The sequence below is a fragment of the Herpailurus yagouaroundi genome, unplaced genomic scaffold, assembly GCF_014898765.1.
Source record: "Herpailurus yagouaroundi ecotype Mexico unplaced genomic scaffold, PumYag 140, whole genome shotgun sequence".
NCBI lineage: Eukaryota > Metazoa > Chordata > Mammalia > Carnivora > Felidae > Herpailurus > Herpailurus yagouaroundi.
In genome coordinates, this window is record NW_024412395.1 from 71,003,069 (window position 1) to 71,024,350 (window position 21,282).

The window sequence follows — 21,282 nt, forward strand, 5'->3', positions numbered from 1 at the left end:
GCTACTGAGCACGCATTTACCTGTCTCTCTCTCTCTGACGTTTTGGTGTGGGGTGGTGGCACACGCTTTCGCGTTTGCTGTGTGATGGTGACCGGTGTCTTTCTTCTCTCTCCTTTGGGAACCAGCAGTAACCTTTCCTGCCTTAAACTTTTCTGTAACTCCTTTTCAAATGCATCACAGGCGCGAAGGGAACTGAGCCGGCTGAAGGAGGAGGCTAGGAATAAACATGCTATTGCAGTTATTTGGGCTTACTGGCTCGGATCTAAGGTACTTGATTCGCACATCCCATTACTCCGTCCCGGAATCGGCAATAACCAGTTTGTATCTTTAGCCTGTCAGGGGGTGAATGCCTACAGTTAACGGTGCCTCACCCCGGTGCATGTCCTAGCCGCCGGATCGAATAAACCTGGATGTGGTAGTGTAGTAGTGCACGTTAGTAGGAGCCCTAAGCATGTGTAGGCCAAAAAGACTAATTGCTTATTAATGAGGCACTGGTCCAGTTGCTGTTTAACAAAACAAAACAAAAACAAAAACAAAAAAACCCCTCAAGTAACATGCATGTTTCGTTGTGTTTTTTTTTTTTCTTCCCTTTTCTCTCCCCCCGCCCCCCCAGCATATACCAGCAGTTTTCTAGAGATATTTTTGTTGGGTGGGGGGTTGGAGGGGCATGTTGGGAATGTTAAGATTTGGGCTTCAGTTGGTCTTCTGCAACATGGTGACAGGAAGAACACCTTTAACGCATGCCTTAAAAAATATTAATCCACGAATGAAATTGTTTTTTAGGCTCACTGTGGCCGCCATTGATTATTATAAGCAAAATATTGTATGCGAAAAGAATGATCATTTGTGATTGAACAGAAAGCTGTGTTCATGCAAAGCTAGCTATCATTGCCGCTGAAGAATCCCAAGAATTTCAGCTTCAGCTGTTTGTGTTCAGAAACAAAGGCCTCCTGAAATACTCTCACTAATCCCCAGGCAGAGTCGTGGGCTCTGTGAACATTTCACATACCCCAAGGGACGAGACTTTTAGATGTTTTTCTTACTTAGAAAATCAAAGGTCATCTCTGCTAAAAATGTGTATTCCAGTTAGAAACATAAATATCAATATAATCCTATGTTTTTAAGTTTACCTTGTCAGCATTATAAGTCCATCTTGTGAGAAAAATGAGAAAAGTCAACATTTGCCTGTCTAAGGATCTTAATTTGCCAAAAAAACTTACCAGAGCTGTTCATTTGTGTCCCCCCCCCCCCTTGAAAAATCTGTGACGAACAGGCTATTCCTTTAGTAATCAGAGGGAAATGTCCTAGCTGAGGCAGAAGGACTCTTAGACAGTTATCCCTGGGGTTTCCCCACTGAGGTAGCCCATTTCCCAGTCTGAGTACCAAAAGTGGTGAAAAATCACTGCATGTTTCATCTTTCAAAGTAGCATGCTTCAGATTGACTGTTCCCTAAGATTAATTTTTAAACCATAAGTCGTTTCACTTTTTATCTTGCTTCAGTGTATTTCACTGTCCAGGGCCTTAGCTCACACTGAATTTTGATATGTGCTACTTCTAATTTGCTAATGGGAAAGAAACAACTTTATTCTTTCCATGTTCTAAATGGTTGTTCGCAAGAGTTGTCTTTTTGTACGTCCAAATGAATGAACACAGGAATTCCTAGCCTCTCTAGTCCTGGGTACTGGCAGCAAAGGGAAGTCTGCTGAAGTCACTAGGTGCCACTCACAGCTCTAAGGCTTGGATAAGGGAGAGAGAGAGTGTGGAGAATAGAAGAAGGAGAGAGAATGAGGAGGGAGGAAAAAGGGAAAACTGGAAGTAGGGGGGCAGAGGCGTGGCTTACCTCCGGTACCACATAGATGGCCCTCCTCTGGAACAGAGGCTCAGTGCACTAAACATACAAAGGACTGCACCAGACTTACGCGGATTCTTTGGGTTTAAGTGATTATGCCCTATTCTTCTATCATTCTGAAATCCTTATTCATAAGTTGGCTCTTCTGTTTGGTGGGGTATCTTCTTCTGGTCATTTGTGCTGTCTGCATTGGGCCGTCTCTTTTATTTACTATCTAAAACGTTCTAGGCTCGAAGGGAATTGAAACGCTTGAAGGAGGAGGCTAGGCGTAAGCATGCAGTCGCTGTCATTTGGGCTTACTGGCTTGGACTAAAGGTACTTCCCCACCCCTTCTTTCTGTCCACGGTGAACTCAATGAAGCCTAGCACTTACTAACCCGGAGAAAATGATTGATGATGCTTGCTTATGGTCTGCACAGTCTTTTACAGTGTCACCTTGCCTAATTCCATTTCTTTTTGAGAACAAACCTGTGCACTAATATTTTCTGATGTTGTTGTGTATTTCTTTAAATAATAGGTTTAAAGTATCTAAAGCATCTAATAAGACATTTTGTTATCCAAGTCCTATTTTGTGTTATCTTTATGGAGATGAAGTTTGTGTTTTGTTTTTTGTTTTTAATTCATGAGACAGAGTTACAGTAGTTGAGCTAAAAGCTGACCCATGGTCTACAGTGGCCAGCCAGGGGATATCTGGCTTTTGTTTCCCTTTGTCTGCCTATTCTGCTCCAACGATGGCTCCTGGAAGCAGAGTGTTCTACAAAGTGACTGCCATTCTAATTATTCAGCTTAGAAACCAAAGGGTTTTGCATTAAAAGTACAGATTTTGGCAATTAAGACCAGCAGTCGCTCATTCGGGTTAAAGAGAACTTTAGATTCAAATGCCTTTTAATGTAGGGTAGGGTTTATTTCAAAGTGGTGCTTACTGCTTTAGGCAAGATGCGTAAGTAAACATGACTGAGCTCCAGAAACAACTTTTTGCCATTGAGAACAACTTTCGGGCAGTGTAAAGATTGTGTCTTCCTGTTATTCAATAACTCATCACCTTAGGGTACCATCCATATTGTCTTTTAGGAATAATTAGGCCCCTATTTGACACTATTCCTCTTTATTATTTTTGCAATAACCATTCATCTTCTTCTAAATATTTACCATCCAGGAAGCCACTGACTCTGAATCTAAACAGCATCAGCAGTATCTGTATGTTCTGCTTTTGAGTAATCTGCATTTTCCCCTGAAAATTTAGCCTGTAAACTTTCAGTGAATTAACCTTTTTGATTATACTGAATATTCATCAAGTAATTTTTGAAGTACTTAAGAAGTAACTTAAGTATGAATTTAAGATGTTCCATTTCAAGAATTCTAAACAAGTTCTAGAACTACTTTTTTTAAAGGATTTTATTTCCCATTTTACTCACTTGTTCTGATTTGTATCCTGATTTTCATAAAAGGAAGGAACCAAACATTGAGTCAGGATTTTTACCCTGTATAATACCTACCAGCAGAATCACATTTGTCTTCAGTTTCTGGGTTTAACTCACTGCATATGATTTCAGAAAATCTTTCCATCTTAGGGGTGTATGCTAGTAACCTATAAATCAAGTTCAGTTTGTAGGTGAATGGTGTTGGAGCTGAAGTTAACGGGCCCTACTCTAGATGTAACTGCCCCCCCCCCCCCGGTTTCCAATAAAACAGAAGTATTTTAATATGTCACCATTATCATTGTTCTGAAATAAGATTAAACTTCCCTGAAGTCCAAGAATGTAATAATTTTGTGCTAGTGTTTTTTAAAGAATGATGTTGGTAAGAACAGTAGTTTTGCCCTTTTATGTGATTAGGTTCTTGTGGAATTGATTACAAAGTTCAGTGGATCATTTTTGGACTGCCAGGGCCCGTGAGGGGAGCCCATATTATATGTCAACGTGTCACCAGCCTTTTCTATTTATAGCTGTATTTCTGGAGAATATTTCAGGGGAAATATTGCTGTGAATATCAAAAAGCATGTTGCAGTGAACTCACTTACAATGACATTCAACTACATATGGTAGGACTTCCAGTATATTTCTATGGATATGTTCACATGAAACCTTACTCTAACTTCTCTGCTTCCCTATGCTATTAAAATTCCAGGAGCCAATTAAAAGGTACCATTTTTCTTCCCTTTGTCCCTTCTAACTTTATTAGTTTGAGATTTGAATCTAGCAACTCCTTGGCTAAAGGAGAAAGGATAATCAGTACCATAGAATATGAACAAAAGGAGGAACTTCCTGTGTGGTATCTGGGGGAAAATTTTTTTTAAATCTATTTTTGAGAGAGGGAGGGGCAGAGACAGAGGGAGAAAGAGAGAGAGAGACAGAGAAACCAAACAGGCTCCACACTGTCAGCGCAGAGCCTGATGGCAGGACTCAAACTCATGAACTGTGAGACCATGACTGAGCCGAAACCAAGAATCAGATGCTTAATTAACGACTGAGCCACCCAGGTGCCCCTGGAAAAAATTTTAAACCTTAATAATCCATAAGCGTAGAGAATGGGTCTGGTGCTTACATGTCCCATGGGACCAGGGAGGTCACAAGGATGAGGGAACTAGCAGATGGAAGGTGTATCAGGAAGGATGGGGCCCTGAGCAGCGTGGAGCATCCTGTCTCATAAAGGCAGCCACAGCTCCTGTGGTCTCGTCTTTGTCATGTGGGAATGGGGCTCACCGTTGCTAGATCTTAGAAAACTTGAAGAGAAACGTGTAGCCTGAATTTTCCGTGCAAAGTGCTTCATTTAAAAATAGGCATATAAAACATTTTTCTACAAACTGAATTTGGCTAGTAGGTTGTGAGCTTGGATTTTGAACATGTGCGGTTAAACCCAGAAAAGTAAAGACAAAAGAAAAAGGCATAGCATGTCTGAATTATTCAAATAGGCTGGTGTTTTGCTAAAATCTAACGTTCTCATTGACAGCCGAGTGACAATCGGTATTTTAAGTAGTTTTTAGGTTTTTTTTCTCAGTTTCAAAACTTAACTGTATCATTCATTCATTCATTCGGTAAACACCTCACCTAGGGATTTGATTTGTTGAACACTAGTGTGCAAAGTGCATATGACAGTGTAGCAAGGAAGAAATAGGGAAACTAAAACTGTAACATGTCCTGAGTGTTGTGATAGTGTTAGTAGAAACTCGGACAGGAGGAGAGATGAGAGAAAAATTAATGCAGTTAAATGGGAGATTTCTAGTGGGAGACCACAAGCTTCTTTTTAAATTCTTATTTTTAGGCACAATGAGCTCCCAGCACATGGCACTGAAGTCCTGTCTTCGTATGCAGGGCTTTGGAAGCTGTGCTGGAGTTCGTCAGGCATTTTCTTTTTACCTTTTAAGAACAATTTGCAGTGAAAATTACCTATGTAATTTTTTTTTCTGATATGTATTTTGATTTGTGATGAGTTTGTAGCCATGCCTGTAGAGTGTTTCTTGTCAAATCTTCAGGCACTTTAAAAACGAATTGAGAGGATTTAAAACATTAGAACATTCTGGTAGTACCACTTTGCAGCTCTCGTTTCTTTTTCTCTGATTTAAAATCCACTGTCTCAGTGTGCTTCAATCATTTTACTATATCCAGAAAGTCACTTACAAATTTGACTTGTTCCACCTTTTTTTTCATTTTTGATAGAAGTGTATCCTATGGGCACCTGCCGGCCACACGTTAACCTCTGTGTTCTGCTGCTTCTATTTAAAGGTCCGTCGGGAGTACAGGAAATTCTTCAGAGCCAATGCTGGAAAGAAAATTTATGAATTTACGCTTCAGAGAATTGTAAGTCTATACTTTCTGTGTGGCTAATTAGCATTATAGGACTAACTAGTGAATAGCGTCACCTCAATCATAAATGACTTGTTTGGTAACTATTAAACCCTAGCTGTGACACTGAGAGATTGTGACCTTCTATTATTTCCCCTCAAATTCAGGTAGAATTGTGTCAGGTTAGCGGCCCACATATGATCAATGAAATGTTCTTTGACAGAGAGAACGTTCTCTGGGGAAGGGGAACCCAAGAAAGCCTGGTGTGTTGGTTCAGGCTACTATAATGAAAATACCTTAGACTGTGTGGCTTAATAAACATTTATTTCTCATAGTCCTGGAGACTGGGCAGCCCAAGATCAGAGTGCCAGCATGGTCTGGTTCTGGTGAGGGCTTTTTCCTAGTTTCCTCACAGGAGAAGAGGAAGAGAAGCAAGCTCTTTCCCGTGTCTTCTTATAAGAGCAGTAATCCTGGGAGCACCACCTCTTGTAACCTTACTCACCTAATTGCCTCCCCAAGGCCCCGTTTCCTAACACTATCCCATTGGGGGTTAGGATTTCAACATAGGAATGTGAGGGGAACACCAAGATCTTGCCCTGCTGAATTGCCACAAGCTGCTGCAGGGCGAGGTTGGTCAACGAGGAGAGCAGGGCTGTGCCACGATTCCGGGATGGATTCTAACATTTCCCTCTGGCTTCCAGAGAAGTATATGTAGCGGTAACGTGCAAACTCTGGAGCCAACTCACTCTGCCATGTACAGATTTACAGCTTGAGCAAATCACATAACTTCTGTGAGCCTCATCTTGTCACCTGTAAAATGGAGTGATAATTGAAAGCTCTTACAGTTCCTGGCTCATATTCAGTACTCTAGAGCAGTGCTGTCCGATAGGACTTTCTGCAGCAGTGAAAATGTTCTAGATCTTTGTGGTACAATAAAGTCTAGCCACATGTGGCTGTTGAGCACTTGAAATGTAACTAATGTGATTGATGAACTGGATTTTTAACTTTTAATTACTAAAGATTTAAACAGAAATAGTCACAGGTGGCAAGTGGCTGCCTATTAAACAATGCAGCTTTCTAGTGTTAGCTGGTGTAAGTATTAATGTTAATTTTAAAATTAGTATTCTTCCTTTCTCTTAACCATTTAGTGGAGCTTAGATTTTCCCAACCAATACAGAGAGTTAAAAAGAGATTTTCCAGAGGAGTTGCAACATTTTATAAACTAAAACTTGCTAAATTCCACCAAGTGGTTTGCTTGATCCTGGTTTATGTAAAACAATGACTTTTCTGGTATATTTTACTTATCTAGCATTTTTTGTCAAACTCAACATAGGTGCAAAAATACTTCTTGGAAATGAAAAATAAGATGCCTTCCTTATCTCCAATAGACAAGAACTGGCCATCAAGACCTTACCTATTTTTGGATTCTACTCACAAAGAACTAAAAAGGATTTTCCACTTGTGGAGGGTAAAAAAATGCCTTGTTAGGTTTTTTTTTTTTTTTCAGAGACTTCTTAACATATATTTTGAGCGTTTGAAAAATGTTATGTAAAAGCAGATTTTTAACCATGCTCTTCCTCTAACCTCAAAGAGACGTATCTGAGGACCTTGGTATTTTTGAACCATGCACCGTACTTGGCTTTGTGTGAGAATTTCTAGAGCAGCCAGGTGTTCCCATGACTGTCACCTGTCATCCTTGTCTGGAGAGGAGAGTGTGCATGGCTCCAGTGTCTTTCCCTTCCAGATTCCAGTTGCTTTAAAGTAGTTCAGGTTTTTGTTTTGTTTTGATGTGTTTCTGTTATTCATCTTTACCTGAAGGAATACTGCCAGAGATAGAAATAATAAAATTTGAACATCTTCACAGGATATAGTTAAATCTGGAAGATTGTAGGAGTTTACTTTCTAAGATGTATTGAGTACGTGCATAAACGTACGTGAGAACACTACATGTTTTGATGGACTGGGGAAAAAAACGGCTTTAGAGTGCCTCCCGAGACATCAAAGAGATTAAGTTTCCCTCAACCTGAATTAAATGGAAGCTAAAAATCTATTTGACACTGCCTTATATTTTTAGCTTCCTTAATTTTATGAGAGCATAACGTGTTATTTAGGTGTTGCCCAGAAGTACGTGGGTTACTTATATAGATGTTGACTTTATTTTAGTAGTTCAGTTGATATATGGAATGCTAAATATGTACAAGTGTCAGATACGATATAATCATTAATACGATAATCATATAATCCTACGATACAATCATTGAAAGGCTTATTATATTTGGTAAGTGAATGACTGATGGATATCACTTCCAGGAAACTCTTTCCTGCTGGGCACTGTAGGCTTGTCCCTTTCCAGAATTACATATGTAGAGTGACATTATCACTGAATAGTGTAATATTGGTGACACAGCATGTGGAAATGGATTCTCCCTTCTGTTCCCTAACTTAGTGAGTCAGTTTGGTGAAATTCACCAGTGTCTCAGTGCTCATCTCCCTCTTTGAGTCTGACAGTGAGACTATTTTCAGAAATAACGATGGGGAGCTTCTAATGCCAGGAGTCTGCTCTGCCTCTGCTCTCCCCTGGCCCCTGGCCCTTACCTCCCTTGCATTTGGGGATAGAGAATGAGAGGGATGTGTTTATTCCTGAAAGGGTGGGCAGCAATGCTAACATTCCCTTATACCATTATATCAGTGGGTCTCAACTACATTTCTAACTGAATGTCTTAGAGTTCATCTGAAACACCTGGCCTAGGGGCACGTGGGTGGTCAGTCGGTTGAACGTCCCGACTCTGACTCAGGTCATGATCTTGCAGTTTGTGAGTTTGAGCCCGATGTCGGGCTCCGTGCTGACAGCTGAGCCTGGAACCTGCTTTGGATTCTGTGTCTTCCCTTCTCTGCCCCTTCCTTGCTCATGCTCTGTCTCTCTCTCTCTCAAAAATAAATAAACATAATAAAAAATAAAAATAAAACAACCTGTCCCTGCCCCTCCAGCCACCCCCTGTGTCCCTTCAGTACCATCTCAGAATCCAGCCAAAGGAGAGATTTCTCAGGTCAGGTGTCCATACCGTAAAATGGCAATAGGGGGTTCAGAGCAGTATTTTTCAAACCAAGGGTTGTAGCATATTTGTGAGTCGTGAAATCAATTTAATAGATTACTGACCAGCGTTTTAAAATGAAGTACAGTAGGATAGAAGACGTCCACATGGCCAACCGACACATGAAAAAATGCTCAATATCACTCATCATCAGGGAAATACAAATCAAAACCACAATGAGATACCACCTTACACCTGTCAGAATGGCTAAGATTAACAACTCAGGCAACAACAGATGTTGGCGAGGATGCAGAGAAAGAGGATCTCTTTTGCATTGTTGGTGGGAATGCTAGCTGGTGCAGCCACTCTGGAAAACAGTATGGAGGTTCCTCAAAAAACTAAAAATAGAACTACCCTACGACCCAGCAATTGCACTACTAGGTATTTATCCAAGGGATATAGGTGTGCTGTTTCGAAGGGATACATGCACCCCCATGTTTCTAGCAGCACTATCAACAATAGCCAAAGTATGGAAAGAGCCCAAATGTCCATCGATGGATGAATGGATAAAGAAAATGTGGTGTGTGTGTGTATATACCTATCTATCTATACACACACACACACACACACACACACACACACACACACACACAATGGAGTATTACTCAGCAATCAAAAAGAATGAAATCTTGCCATTTGCGACTACGTGGATGGAACTGGAGGGTGTTATGCTAAGTGAAATTAGTCAGTCAGAGAAAGACAAAAACATATGACTTCACTCATATGAGGACTTTAAGAGACAAAACAGATGAACCTAAGGGAAGGGAAACAAAAATAATATAAAAACAGGGAGGGGGACAAAACAGAAGAGAGTCATAAATATGGAGAACAAACTGAGGGCTGCTGGAGAGGTTGTGGGAGGGGGGGATGGGCTAAATGGGTAAGGGGCATTAAGGAATCTACTCCTGAAATCATTGCTTCACTATATGCTAACTAATTTGGATGTAAATTTAAAAAAATAAAAACTAAAGTTTAAAAAAAAAATAATAGAGTACAGGGCATGTTGAAGGAATTGTTTTGTGAAGGTTTTGTGTCAGTTGTCTATGTGTGTGCATGTAAATCAATGTGTGCAGTGAGTTGTGATGTACAATGTCATTCTTAGGCTAAGTCTTTGTGAGAAGAGTGTGACAGCCTGAGGCCTAAAGGATGTGGGGGGGTGGGGGGGCTGATGTCATAGTGGGAGGGTCAGTACTCCCAGTAGGGCCCTTGCTAGCAAGGCCCTCGCGTGTTCTGAAGAAGCATCCCAGGTTCCACAATACAGACCGTAGTTTTTATGGCATTTTCTAAGACCAACCTTTTAAAACCCAAAAAGGAAAAATGCTCTTGGTTTTTTTAAATGGATATTTTGTACACATTTACTCTTACTCTTCATGTTACTAAATTGGCTTAGCATATTTAAGAATGAGTAATGACTTATGTAAGTGATATCTTTTTTTTTTCTCCTTTTCATTTTTCACAGTGTAAAAAATACAGAGACCAATTCACAGACCAGCAAAAGCTGATCTACGAAGAAAAATTAGAAGCCAGTGAACTCTTCAAAGACAAGAAGGCTTTATACCCATCTAGGTATTATGGCTTTGCTTTACCCATAAGAGTCAGTATTTTAAAAGCTCCTCAAATATATTTGTAGGTCGCTTCTAGTGGAGTTTGATTTCAGTGATACATGAGAGATTTTTAATTCTATGAATTATTTTATGATCAGCCTAACTCTTCCAGACAAAAGCAAATGGCATGTATGGGTTTGCTTAGGTCACTAGATTTCCAGTTGACATCAGTTAATCACTCTCAATTCATACTATGATGAAATATTTGTATTTTAAATAGAAGATAGGAGTTCTGTGTTAAGACTATTTGTACTCTGTACTTAAAGTCAAGTGGTTTTAATCCCTTATTTCCTTTCTTAAAATTAATTGTTAGTGAAAAATATTTTATAATGAAATTCATCTTGGAAAACTAGAAAGAGAAAAATGGCAAGGTAATTGTTGTTCTGTTTTCCATAATTTAGAATTGAAGACCTAAAATGAGTATTTTGTAGTTTTATATTCCTTTTTAACCCATTCAGTGGAGAACATCCAGCTTTTCTCCCAAGTTGTATGCTGATTCTAATATGTATTCGACATCAAAGATAAACATGTAATAAACATGGAAATAAAGCTCAGCTCTGTTGAAAAAAGTACACTTAAACACTTTTGAGCAATGGCTTTCATGGCATACTGTAACGAAATGAGATTACATTTGTTGGTTTTATTTCATTGGCATTAGCCTAAACACTTCACTAAATAATTAGAAGTCATCGTTTAAAATACAAGTTGTATAGGCTATTAAGATAAATCTTCATTGTAAATTCTTGTTCGTTTTCCATAGTTTTCAGAGGCCGGCCCAATGTCTGCTGGTAATATACTGTAATCCCCATGCCAGTCTTCTTCCTTGAACCAGCTGGGTCAGGCTCATTTGCATTGTAAAGAAGAGCGAGCTGGTCTGTCACTCTAAGAGTGTTGCGGGAGCACTGCTCTGTGATGGCCTTTGGTCTGCTAACTCCTTGGGCATGACGTTAGTGGCCTGTGCAGTCAGATCAGTCCCTTTATTGTAGGCACCAAGCACTCAATAAAAGAAGCAATATCAGTGGTAAGTTTACCAAGTGAAACCCTTGGTAAAGACCGCTTATCTGAATATTCTTCTATCTCCCAAGTTCATCATTTCTCCCCAGAATCCTTATCCCTTTCTCATCTGTTTTTAAATAAAAAAGTAGGTTGTACAATTTCAAGCGAAGTCTTTAACAACTTTTAGCTTCTTCCAAAGGACGGCCCAGAAATAAAAAGTATATCTGCTGGGTATATTCACATGTATTCCATGTGCTATGCTTGTATTCTCTGTGTCTTTAGGGACACAGCCTCCTGGGTCAGCTGACCTGGTGACCTGAGATGGTACATACTCCCCGTGAGTCCCACGTAACATCTTCATCTGAAGTTGTCCAAAGTGCCTGCTAAAGAAAGCACTTTCGAACACGAAAATGGTCCCTGTGCTCTCTCCAGCAACTAATTGATTTAACTTTTTCTTTATATCTTTTTCACTTGTAATCGTCTTAATTAACATTCCCTGTGGGTGACGCTTCAGAAACTGAAAGGAGAAAAATGCATTTTTGAAGAAACAAATTCAGAGACTCTTAGCACTTTTTGATTATTAAAAACACATTTGTTGATTCTTCCTTTAAAAACATTAAATGAATAAAGATGCATTTGACTATGAACAGCAAGAAAAAAATATTAACATCAAGCCAGGTCCTCTTTGGGTAGTGTTCTCTGTGCATGCTCCCCCCGCAGCAGTCAGAGGGGTGGGATAATTTAGCCTCCCACCACTGTGGGAAGCAGCGGCCCTTCTGGGTGCCAGCCTGTTATGTGCTGGGAGCTGTGAAACACTGACCACCTACGTGGATTTTTCTTCCCTATTCCTCCACCCACAACACAAGCATTTAAAGTTGTATTTGCAAATTGCCAGAACTTTACAGCTCAGAGTGAAGCCACAGTTGTTGTTGTTGTTGTTGTTGTGGGGTTCTTTTTGGTGTCTTTGAAGAAGCTGTCCTGCAGGTGACACCCCACAAACCTTTAAGGGAAATCGACATCCTAGCGCATGATTGTGCGACTTGTAAGATACAGTTTGTTTGAAAGAAAACTGCTCTGCTTCTGAATGGTGACCTTGGCCCCTTCTGTCCAAGTAGGGGCATATCCTAGGAGGAAAGGCCTGATTCTTCTTTCATACGTTGCCTATTTAGAGCCAGTGTTATATGGTAATATTAAGTGCTCTGTAGCTTTCTTCTAAAGCGGTTGCTCTGGATCTGTTCTTCCCAGGCGGCCTATTGATTTTCTGATTCTCTGCAAGAAAATGAAGTTTTTCTTTGAAGCAGCTGATGGTAATGATCTGTGCTCTTTTTTCCTGTTGCCACATGTTGTTTAAAGGCATTAGAAGCCCTTTGTGGGTAGCTGTTAACTTTATATTAACAGATTAGAAGGATTTGCCTTTTCCTTGAGACCATGCACTTGGGCCTTGGTTTCTATCTTGATTGTTCCATGTGATAAGATTTTTATCAAAGTCCTACCTACAAAATGCCATGATGACATCACAAATGTATTTGAAGTAGGTTTCAGGTTTCATTTCCAACTATTTAGGACATGTGTAAAATGCATAAAATTAACTCTGATGAAGTTATCGCTCTTCAGAATCAGCTAACGTGTTACCTTTCTCCCATAATACTTCCATCTGGAACTGTTTCTAATGTGAGGGGAATTTTTTTTTCCCTCTAGTGTTGGGCAACCATTCCAAGGAGCTTACCTGGAAATCAACAAGAATCCCAAGTATAAGAAACTCAAAGATGCTATTGAAGAAAAGATTATCATTGCTGAAGTGGTGAACAAAATTAACCGTGCCAATGGGAAGGTAAAATGCTATCCCTGAAGACTTGTAAGAAGTGTTTATCAATTGGGACAGTCATCTTTAGTTTTCTGAATATTCAAATTTGCATTTCATTTTCTCAGCAGAATTCTTGTAAAGGAAGATGTTCCCCCCTTTAAGCTTAGGTGGATTTTTGCTTATTCTCTGAAACTTTCATGATTTAAGATACGTTATTTGTGTTTTTAGTGTGTTCTCAGTTTACATAGGTATGCATGCTGAAAGATACAGAATAAAATGGGCATTTCTGCAAATAACTAATACTTTAAACTCAAGGACCACTTGGGGTGTTTTTCATCATTGGTTTTACATCCTTATTTGTTTTGTTTTGTTTTGTTTTAGAGCACATCCCGGATTTTCCTCTTAACAAATAATAATCTCCTTCTTGCCGATCAAAAGTCCGGGCAGATCAAGTCAGAGGTTCCTTTGGTGGATGTGACCAAAGTATCGATGAGCTCACAGAATGATGGCTTCTTTGCCATCCATCTCAAAGAGGTAAAGGTCCAACTATTGATTTGTTTGAAAGATTTCTGCATTTGTCCAATCTCTGAGGCACTGATTTAAAATTTTCTACATCTGGGGCGCCTGGGTGGCTCAGTCAGTTAGGCGTCCAACTTCGGCTAAGGTCATGATCTCATGGCTTGTGAGTTCGAGCCCCACGTCAGGCTCTGTGCTGACAACTCAGAGCCTGGAGCCTGCTTCAGATACTGTGTCTCCTTCTCTCTCTGCCCCTCCCGCCGCTCGCACTCTGTCTCTGTCTCTCTCTCAAAAATAAAAAAAATAAAAAACAAAAACATTAAAATGTTCTACATGTTATTGATTTGCAGATTTGGGCTATATTCACTCCTATGTAAAATCTCAGGCTTGGCTTTTCAGTGATTGAAATTGACTAGTTGAAATTGAACTGATTAATCACATTTATTGTTCATTGAATTCTGATTTCCCTGAGCAGCTTTTGTTTGTACTCACAGTGATGTGCTTTATTTTGAGAATAATACATGGAAATACCAGGATGTTCATTGCTTCCTCCTGTGGTTTTTTCTGTATACCGCTTGATAAATGTCCGTCCCCTTATTCATCTTTAATTTGTGGTTTTTTAATTAAAGAAGGCAACCGCAATGAAACAACTGCCTCATAACTTTGACCTAAAGACTTTTTAACATTCAGTGCTTTTTTAGCTTAACTAGGACTTCCTGATTTTTTTTTTAATTTTATTTATTTTTGAGAGAGAGAGCACAAGTGGGGCAGAGGGAGAGAAAATCCCAAGCAGCCCTCATGCTTAGCGTGAGCCCAGTGTGGGGCTTGATCTCACAACTGTGAGATCAGGACCTGAGCTTAAATCAAGAGTCAGACTGACTGAGCCACCTAGGTGCCTTGAGGACTTCCTGATTTGAACGAAGTAGTTAAAAATGTAGGCTCTGGAGTTGGTCTCACCTATTTTACAGTGACCTTGGCCGAGTCATTTAACTTCTGTGTGCCTACCTAATTTTTCTCCTCATTATGTTTTATTGTAATTATCTTTTTAATGTTTATTTTGAGAGAGAGCACATGTGCACACACGTGTGTGCACACGCGTGAGTGGGGAAGGGACAGAGAGAGAGGGAGAGAGAGAATTCCAAGCAGGCTCCTCTCTGTCAGCGCAAAGCCAAATGCAGGGCTCGATCTCACAAGTCGTGAGATCATGACCTGAGTTGAAATCAAGAGTCCAACTGGGGCACTTGGGTGGCTCAGAGCCCAGAGCCTGCTTTGGATTCTGTGTCTCCTTCTCTCTCTGCCCCTCCCCAGCTCGTGCTCTCTCTCAAAAATAAACATTAAAAAGACTTTTTTTAGAGAGTCGGACACTTAACCAACAGAGCCACCCAAGCACCCTTTTCTCTTCTTTAAAATGGAGAAAATAATGGCACTAGTTCATAACGTTGTTATAAGGATTCAGTGAGACACTGTGTAAAGTGCTCAGCATAGTGCCTTTCATATAACAAATAGTCACTGACTAAGCAGATGTCGGCGAATATTAATCATATTTAGGGACCTGCATCTAGCTGGTAGTGCACGTAGCTTGCTGTTTTTACACTTAGGAAAGTCCCGTATGCTTCATTCTGCCTCTTTTCCCCACTGTGGATCCTAACTTAAAGGGAGCATATCCAGTCCTAACACAGTGATTCTGAACCTTGATTACACATAATAATGCTGGTGCCCAGGCCATGCCCCCAGTCCCCTCAAACCAGAGTTTCTTGGAATGGGGCACAACCATCCTATTTTGTGTAGCTTAGCTGGAGAGCCACTGCCTTAGGATATTTGTTGGGAGTGTTGTTGTTCTGCTTATGTTTTTAACCAAGCCACTGAAGAATTTTTTAAACAGCCCTTTCAGATTGAGTTCTAGGTTAGGTCAGTGCCTCTCAAGCCTGAATGTGCAAACAGATCACTCAGGGATCCTGGTCAGTGGGCCTGCGCTAGGGCCCGAGGTTCTCCTTGTCTAACAAGCTCCCAGGTGATGTGGAAGGTGCCTGTGGTCTACCTACCAACTTTGGGTAGCGTCAGGTTAGGTAACCTTACTAAAAGTGCCCTGAGCAAGTTGGAAGAAATAACCGCTTTCATCGTTATTGTTTATTTGGAAGAGTGGACTCCGGTAACTAATGTTTTTTTTAAAGAGACAGTAAATACGTTTTCAGCCAAGCCTGTAAACATTTACCTCCTAAGCTGTCTTTAATTATGATGGTCTGACTCTTGCTTTGTCCTTTTAGGGCTCTGAAGCAGCTAGTAAAGGAGACTTTCTCTTCAGCAGCGATCACCTTATTGAAATGGCCACAAAGCTGTATCGGACGACTCTCAGCCAAACCAAACAGAAGCTCAGCATCGAAATTTCTGATGAGTATGTTCATAACTGTTTGAATGTGGTGTTTCACTTTCTGCTTTCTTGCTTCAGCCGAGCACTCTAGTCTTACTCATTAATGCAGCCACTACCTTTAAGCAGCGAGTGTGTGTCTGATATTTATTCTAGATGGTGGACGGGCAGTGAATGGTACTGATCAAGTCCTTACCTTCATGTCCCTGACATCCCAGTGGAAGAGACAAATATGCATACATAATAAATAAGTGATATGACTTTGGTTAATGACAAATGCTTGTGGAGAGGGAAAAAAGGCAGGATAAGGCCCAGAGTGTGCTATTTTTGATAGGGAGGTCAGAGAGGCTTGTTTGATACAGTGACATTTGAGTTGAGGCTGAAATCAGTGGAGCAAGCCAGGCAACCATCTTGGGAGGTGCCTTCCAGGGCAGGGAGGCAGCAGGTGCAAAGGCCCTGAGATGGGAATGAACTTAATGGTAGAGTGAAATGGTAGGAAAAGACCCTGAAGAGATAGACAGAGACCCGGCCATGTGCAGCTTGGTAGCTAAGGTAAGAAGTTGAGATTTTACTGAGGTCGATGGAATGCTATTACAAGTTTCAAGCAAGGATGTGGCATGATCTGATTTGTGATTTTCAAAGATTCCTCTGGCTGCAGTGTGGAAAATAGCTCTAGGGAGGCAAAAATGGAAGTGGAGAAAAATTGGGAGCTTCTCTGAGCTGTCTAGGATGATGTGGCTTAGGCTAGGGTGGGAGTGGGAGGTAGTGAGAAGTAGATTCCAAATGTAATTTGAGGGAAAACAAGAGGACTTATTAACAGATTGGACGGTAGGTCTGGGGCCTGAGCCCAAATGGTGGTACCATTTACTGCCACAGATGACGCTTAAGAAAGAAGGGTTTGGGGGTGGCTGGGTGGCTGGGCTGAAATCAAGAGTGCTGTTTTGGATGTATTATATTTGCTACGCCTTTTTCTGACATAGATAGATAGAGAATAAGCATTCCATGTTGACAAGGTTGACTGGTGTGCTAAGACTGCTATATATAAATTTGAAATTTTGCTCTTTTTACTTCACAGTAGGGCTCTAAGGATAGAGACTGATTATTTCTATGCAGGTTGGAGCATTCCCCCCACTTATGAAATCTATCGATATGAGCTCATTTGAATGAATTTGAGTTACTGTGCTGATATCAATCAAACCTGATTGGTTACTTTACTTTTCAATAGAGTGTTTACTACCTGTTTATATACTTCTTTGCATGTACAGTAAGAAGTCACGGAACCAGATTGCTCAAGAAGTCATTTTATTTTCTAATTAAGATTTTTGCCAGCCTATTCTATTTCAACTCTTTCTAAAAGTCTTTCTAAAATAAACTCATACCTATTCTTGGGGTGCCTGGGTGGCTCAGTCGGTTAAGTGTCGACTTTTGATTTCAGCTCAGGACATGATCTCATGATTCGTGAGTTTGAGCCCCGTGTTGGGGCAGAGCCCTGATAGTACAGAGCTTACTTGGGATTCTCTCTCTCTCTGCCCTTCCCCCACTCCTGTTCTCTCTCTCTCTCTCTCTCTCTCTCTCAATATAAATAAACTTAAAAAAATAAAATAAAAAGCAAAATAAATTCATACCCATTCTTATCCCTCTGTAGGCCAAGCTAACTCTCCTTGATGTTTGAGAATGTACAGAACCTTGGGTTCATCATCTGTCCTCATTGTACCCCAACAGTGGTATTTAGATTTGGTGGGAGACTGACCTTTATGTATACCCTACGAAGGAAATTGCAGTTTGGACTAAATAGCTTTTCTTGTCATTGGGTCCTTTCTCATTAAACAAGGAATACGTATTAGGAAAAAATATAATGGCTACTTGGGTTCTAGTCAATTAAGATTTTAACCTGTTAGGGCCTATTATAACTTTAAACTCCCTTTAGTTGAAATGTGTTATAACTTGGGATGCAGGGCTTCTGTTTCGGTGGAACTGGTAATTCCCACTCATCCCGGGAAGATTCTGTGTATTCCAGATGCAGGAGCTCCTTGGAATACGGATGAAGCAGCCTTACGGTTGACTCACTACATTAATGAGGTTGTCTTTACAGAGAAAGTCACATCAACACCCAGGCCACAAAGGATCGCTACTCTTAAGCATTTCCCAAGCTGGTATTGTAGGAACACAGCCTCTGCTATGAAGAAAGTAGTGGCTCATGGAAATGTACAATCTGTCTTTACTACAGGTCTCCCCAGATGTGCTGTGTAGTCACACATCATGACTCTCCAGAGGGGCTGGGAAGGATAGTGTGTGCTATTTCTCATACGTCATCCACCACAGAACCCTCCCACGGTTCTCACATTGTGTGTGAGGCACACAGTTGTGCAACACTGATGGGGATGGTTTGCTTGTGGGTGGCAGGGACCCTGCCTTGTCACAGAGAGAGGTATGATGTTCTGGATGCGTAAGCTTTCAGTAAACATGCTTGTGGGAATGAAGGTTTACAGGGTGGCCATGTGAAGAAAACAAAACATTTAGTCGCATTGTAAACCAGTCCAAAACACCTTTCCTTTTCCAATTCCTAATCGTTGTTTGGTTTCATAAAAACAAAACAGCTGATGGCATCCCACAGAGCACCCGTGTTCCCCTGCCCAGGCTTCAGGGAGCCACATGGCAGAGCAACGGTCAATGTAGCCTGTTTCACAACCTCTAGAGCTCTTAGGCAAGGATCATACACCTCCTTGGGGCGCATTTTAAATTTTTAAAAAATTTTACAAAGTCATGGGGAGGGGTGCCCGTGATGTATTTTTTTTTGCAGTCCTAAGTGGCTTTAATCCATTTCACTGCCAGCTCTACAGATTAGTACTTTTTTTTTTAAGTTTATTTATTTTGAGAGAGAAAGAAAGCACACACACAAGTGTAGGAGAGGGAAAGAGAGAGAGAGAGAGAGAGAGAGAGAGAGAGAGAGAGTCCCAAACAGGCTCCACACCGTGATTACAGAGCCTGATGCGGGGCTTGAACTCATGAACCGTGAAATCATGACCTGAGCCGAAATCAAGAGTTGGACGCTCAACCGACTGAGCCACCCAGGCGCCCCTCGGCAGATTAGTATTATATCCAGTGTGCAGTTCAATGACCGAAACCTTCCTCAGTGTGTCCTTTTCAGAAGCAGAAGTAATATTTTAATACACCTAGTCTTCCTAGGCATTATGGATAAACTGGCTATCAGTTTACAAGAGGAGAGTCAGAGTCCTATTTACTCCTTAGAGCAGTTTTAACCTGCTTTGTAATTCCCAGTTCTTATTCCCAAACGGTTCAGTCCATAAATAGATTGCATTTTAAGGACCTTAAATAAAATGTGTAATATTTCTTTTTTTTTTTTAATTTTTTTTTTCAACATTTATTTATTTTGGGGACAGAGAGAGACAGAGCATGAACGGGGGAGGGGCAGAGAGAGAGGGAGACACAGAATCGGAAACAGGCTCCAGGCTCTGAGCCATCAGCCCAGAGCCTGACGCGGGGCTCGAACTCCCGGACCGCGAGATCGTGACCTGGCTGAAGTCGGACGCTTAACCGACTGCGCCACCCAGGCGCCCCTAAAATGTGTAATATTTCTAAACAGTTTCTAAAAACGAAGTCCTAAAAGTATTGAAAAAACCAAAGTGAATTTGTTCTATTAAACACTTTAAATATGTGTGTGTATGTACATGGGTACACACACATAATATACAAACGTGTAAATCATTCAACATATGCAATTGTTTGTCTGAATATTTTAAATCAGAACAAATCATCTAAATTCTTTTTGCTGTGACGTTCAAACTGGTATTGATGCTGTGAAAGAATGCATTCAACATTATTGTTTGCTGGAGGGTGATTCTCTGATTACCATGCCCTCACTGTGGGCCATGCTCCAGTTTTCTCTTTTATGAAGTGGAGAGGAATAATATTACTTGCCTATGGGGCACCGGGGTGGCTCAGTCGGTTAAGCATCTGACTTCAGCTCAAGTCATGATCTCACAGTTCATGAGTTTGAGCCCCGCGTCGAGCTCTGTGCTGACAGAGCCTGCTTCAGACTCTGTGTCTCCCTCTCTCTCTGCCCCTCCCCCAGTCGTGCGTGTCTATCTCTCTCAAAACTAAATAAGCATTAAAAAAAATTAATATTACTTGCCTCATAGGATTATTTTAAAGTTGAGTTAATATATGTAACTTACTAAGAAAAGTATGGTGCATGGTGAACATTCAATAAATCTTGCAGTCATGCATTGTGAACATGAAGACAGCCAATGCTAAAGTTATTGGGGAAGAGAACTCCCTATACTTTCATTACACTATAAGTGGTCTTTGAAAATTAAAATGTCAAAATATTTGATTTTTTAAATGTGTGTATTGGCATTAAATTCGAAAGGTGCTTTCTTTCTTTGAGGCACGTAGATACAAGTATATATGCTAGAGAGATGCGATTTTGGAGCCATAATTCTTTTTGTCAGTACTTTCAAGGTAAAAAAAAAATAGACCATTCCAAAGCAGGGAAGTACTATCCTGTTAAAACAATTGATAAATCAGGAGCATATGTGTCACATTTCACTCCTGTAGACAATGTTTGCAAAACACGGACGGGTTCTGTAGACCTTGACGCTGAGACTAATGCGCATGGAACAGAGCTGTTTTGATGTTTGCCGTTGTCGTGGATCCAGTGAGCATGCGATCTGTCACACGGTTGTTAGAGTGACTCAGCTATATGCCAGCAACTCAGAAAACTGTTCCCTGAGAAACATATTGCAAATATGGCAACGTTGTACTGACTCTTACGCTGGAGTGACGAGCACTGGCTTTGAGATGGGAAAGCCCGGGTTCTGGTCCAGTCATGCCACTCTCCTTCCTCCACAGGGATGCCATCCTTGAGGGCAGGGACCTCATTTTGTATGGCCAGGTGTCCCTTGCAGCCCTGAGCCCAGCAGGAATGCAGTACGTTTGTGGTAGGAAGGTGTGACGAATCATCCAGGGGACGAGCACTTGACCCCTAACAGTCTATGAAAGGACAGATTGGAACTAGAATACGGTTTCACATGTTGTACCACATGTACTACTACTGTAGGATAAGAAGTGGCTTTGGGTGTGCACTGACAAAGTGTGTAAGTGTTATGATTATATGTATATGCTATATATGTATATAGTATATATTAGTTTGTATTAGCAATATATAGCGTATATATATATATACTATATATATATACTATTACATACATACTATATATACTATACTATATGTAGTATATAGTATATATATTTT

The 21,282-nt window shown here is 40.6% G+C and overlaps 1 protein-coding gene across 7 annotated transcripts in view; it reads left to right on the top strand.

The window, feature by feature from the left end:
- The window catches only part of MYO1B (myosin IB), a 190,459-nt gene that overhangs the window by 167,090 nt on the left and 2,087 nt on the right, over positions 1 to 21,282 (top strand). For 3 of the 7 annotated variants that reach the window (XM_040475695.1, XM_040475692.1, XM_040475691.1), the window contains 8 exons: positions 181 to 267; positions 2,078 to 2,164; positions 5,571 to 5,645; positions 6,964 to 7,098; positions 10,182 to 10,288; positions 13,021 to 13,153; positions 13,508 to 13,660; positions 15,907 to 16,034. In XM_040475695.1, coding sequence (XP_040331629.1) covers positions 181 to 267; positions 2,078 to 2,164; positions 5,571 to 5,645; positions 6,964 to 7,098; positions 10,182 to 10,288; positions 13,021 to 13,153; positions 13,508 to 13,660; positions 15,907 to 16,034 — 905 coding nt within the window. The remainder of the gene's footprint in view (positions 1 to 180; positions 268 to 2,077; positions 2,165 to 5,570; positions 5,646 to 6,963; positions 7,099 to 10,181; positions 10,289 to 13,020; positions 13,154 to 13,507; positions 13,661 to 15,906; positions 16,035 to 21,282) is intronic. The other 4 variants (XM_040475693.1, XM_040475694.1, XM_040475696.1 and 1 more) reach the window with 2 other exon arrangements.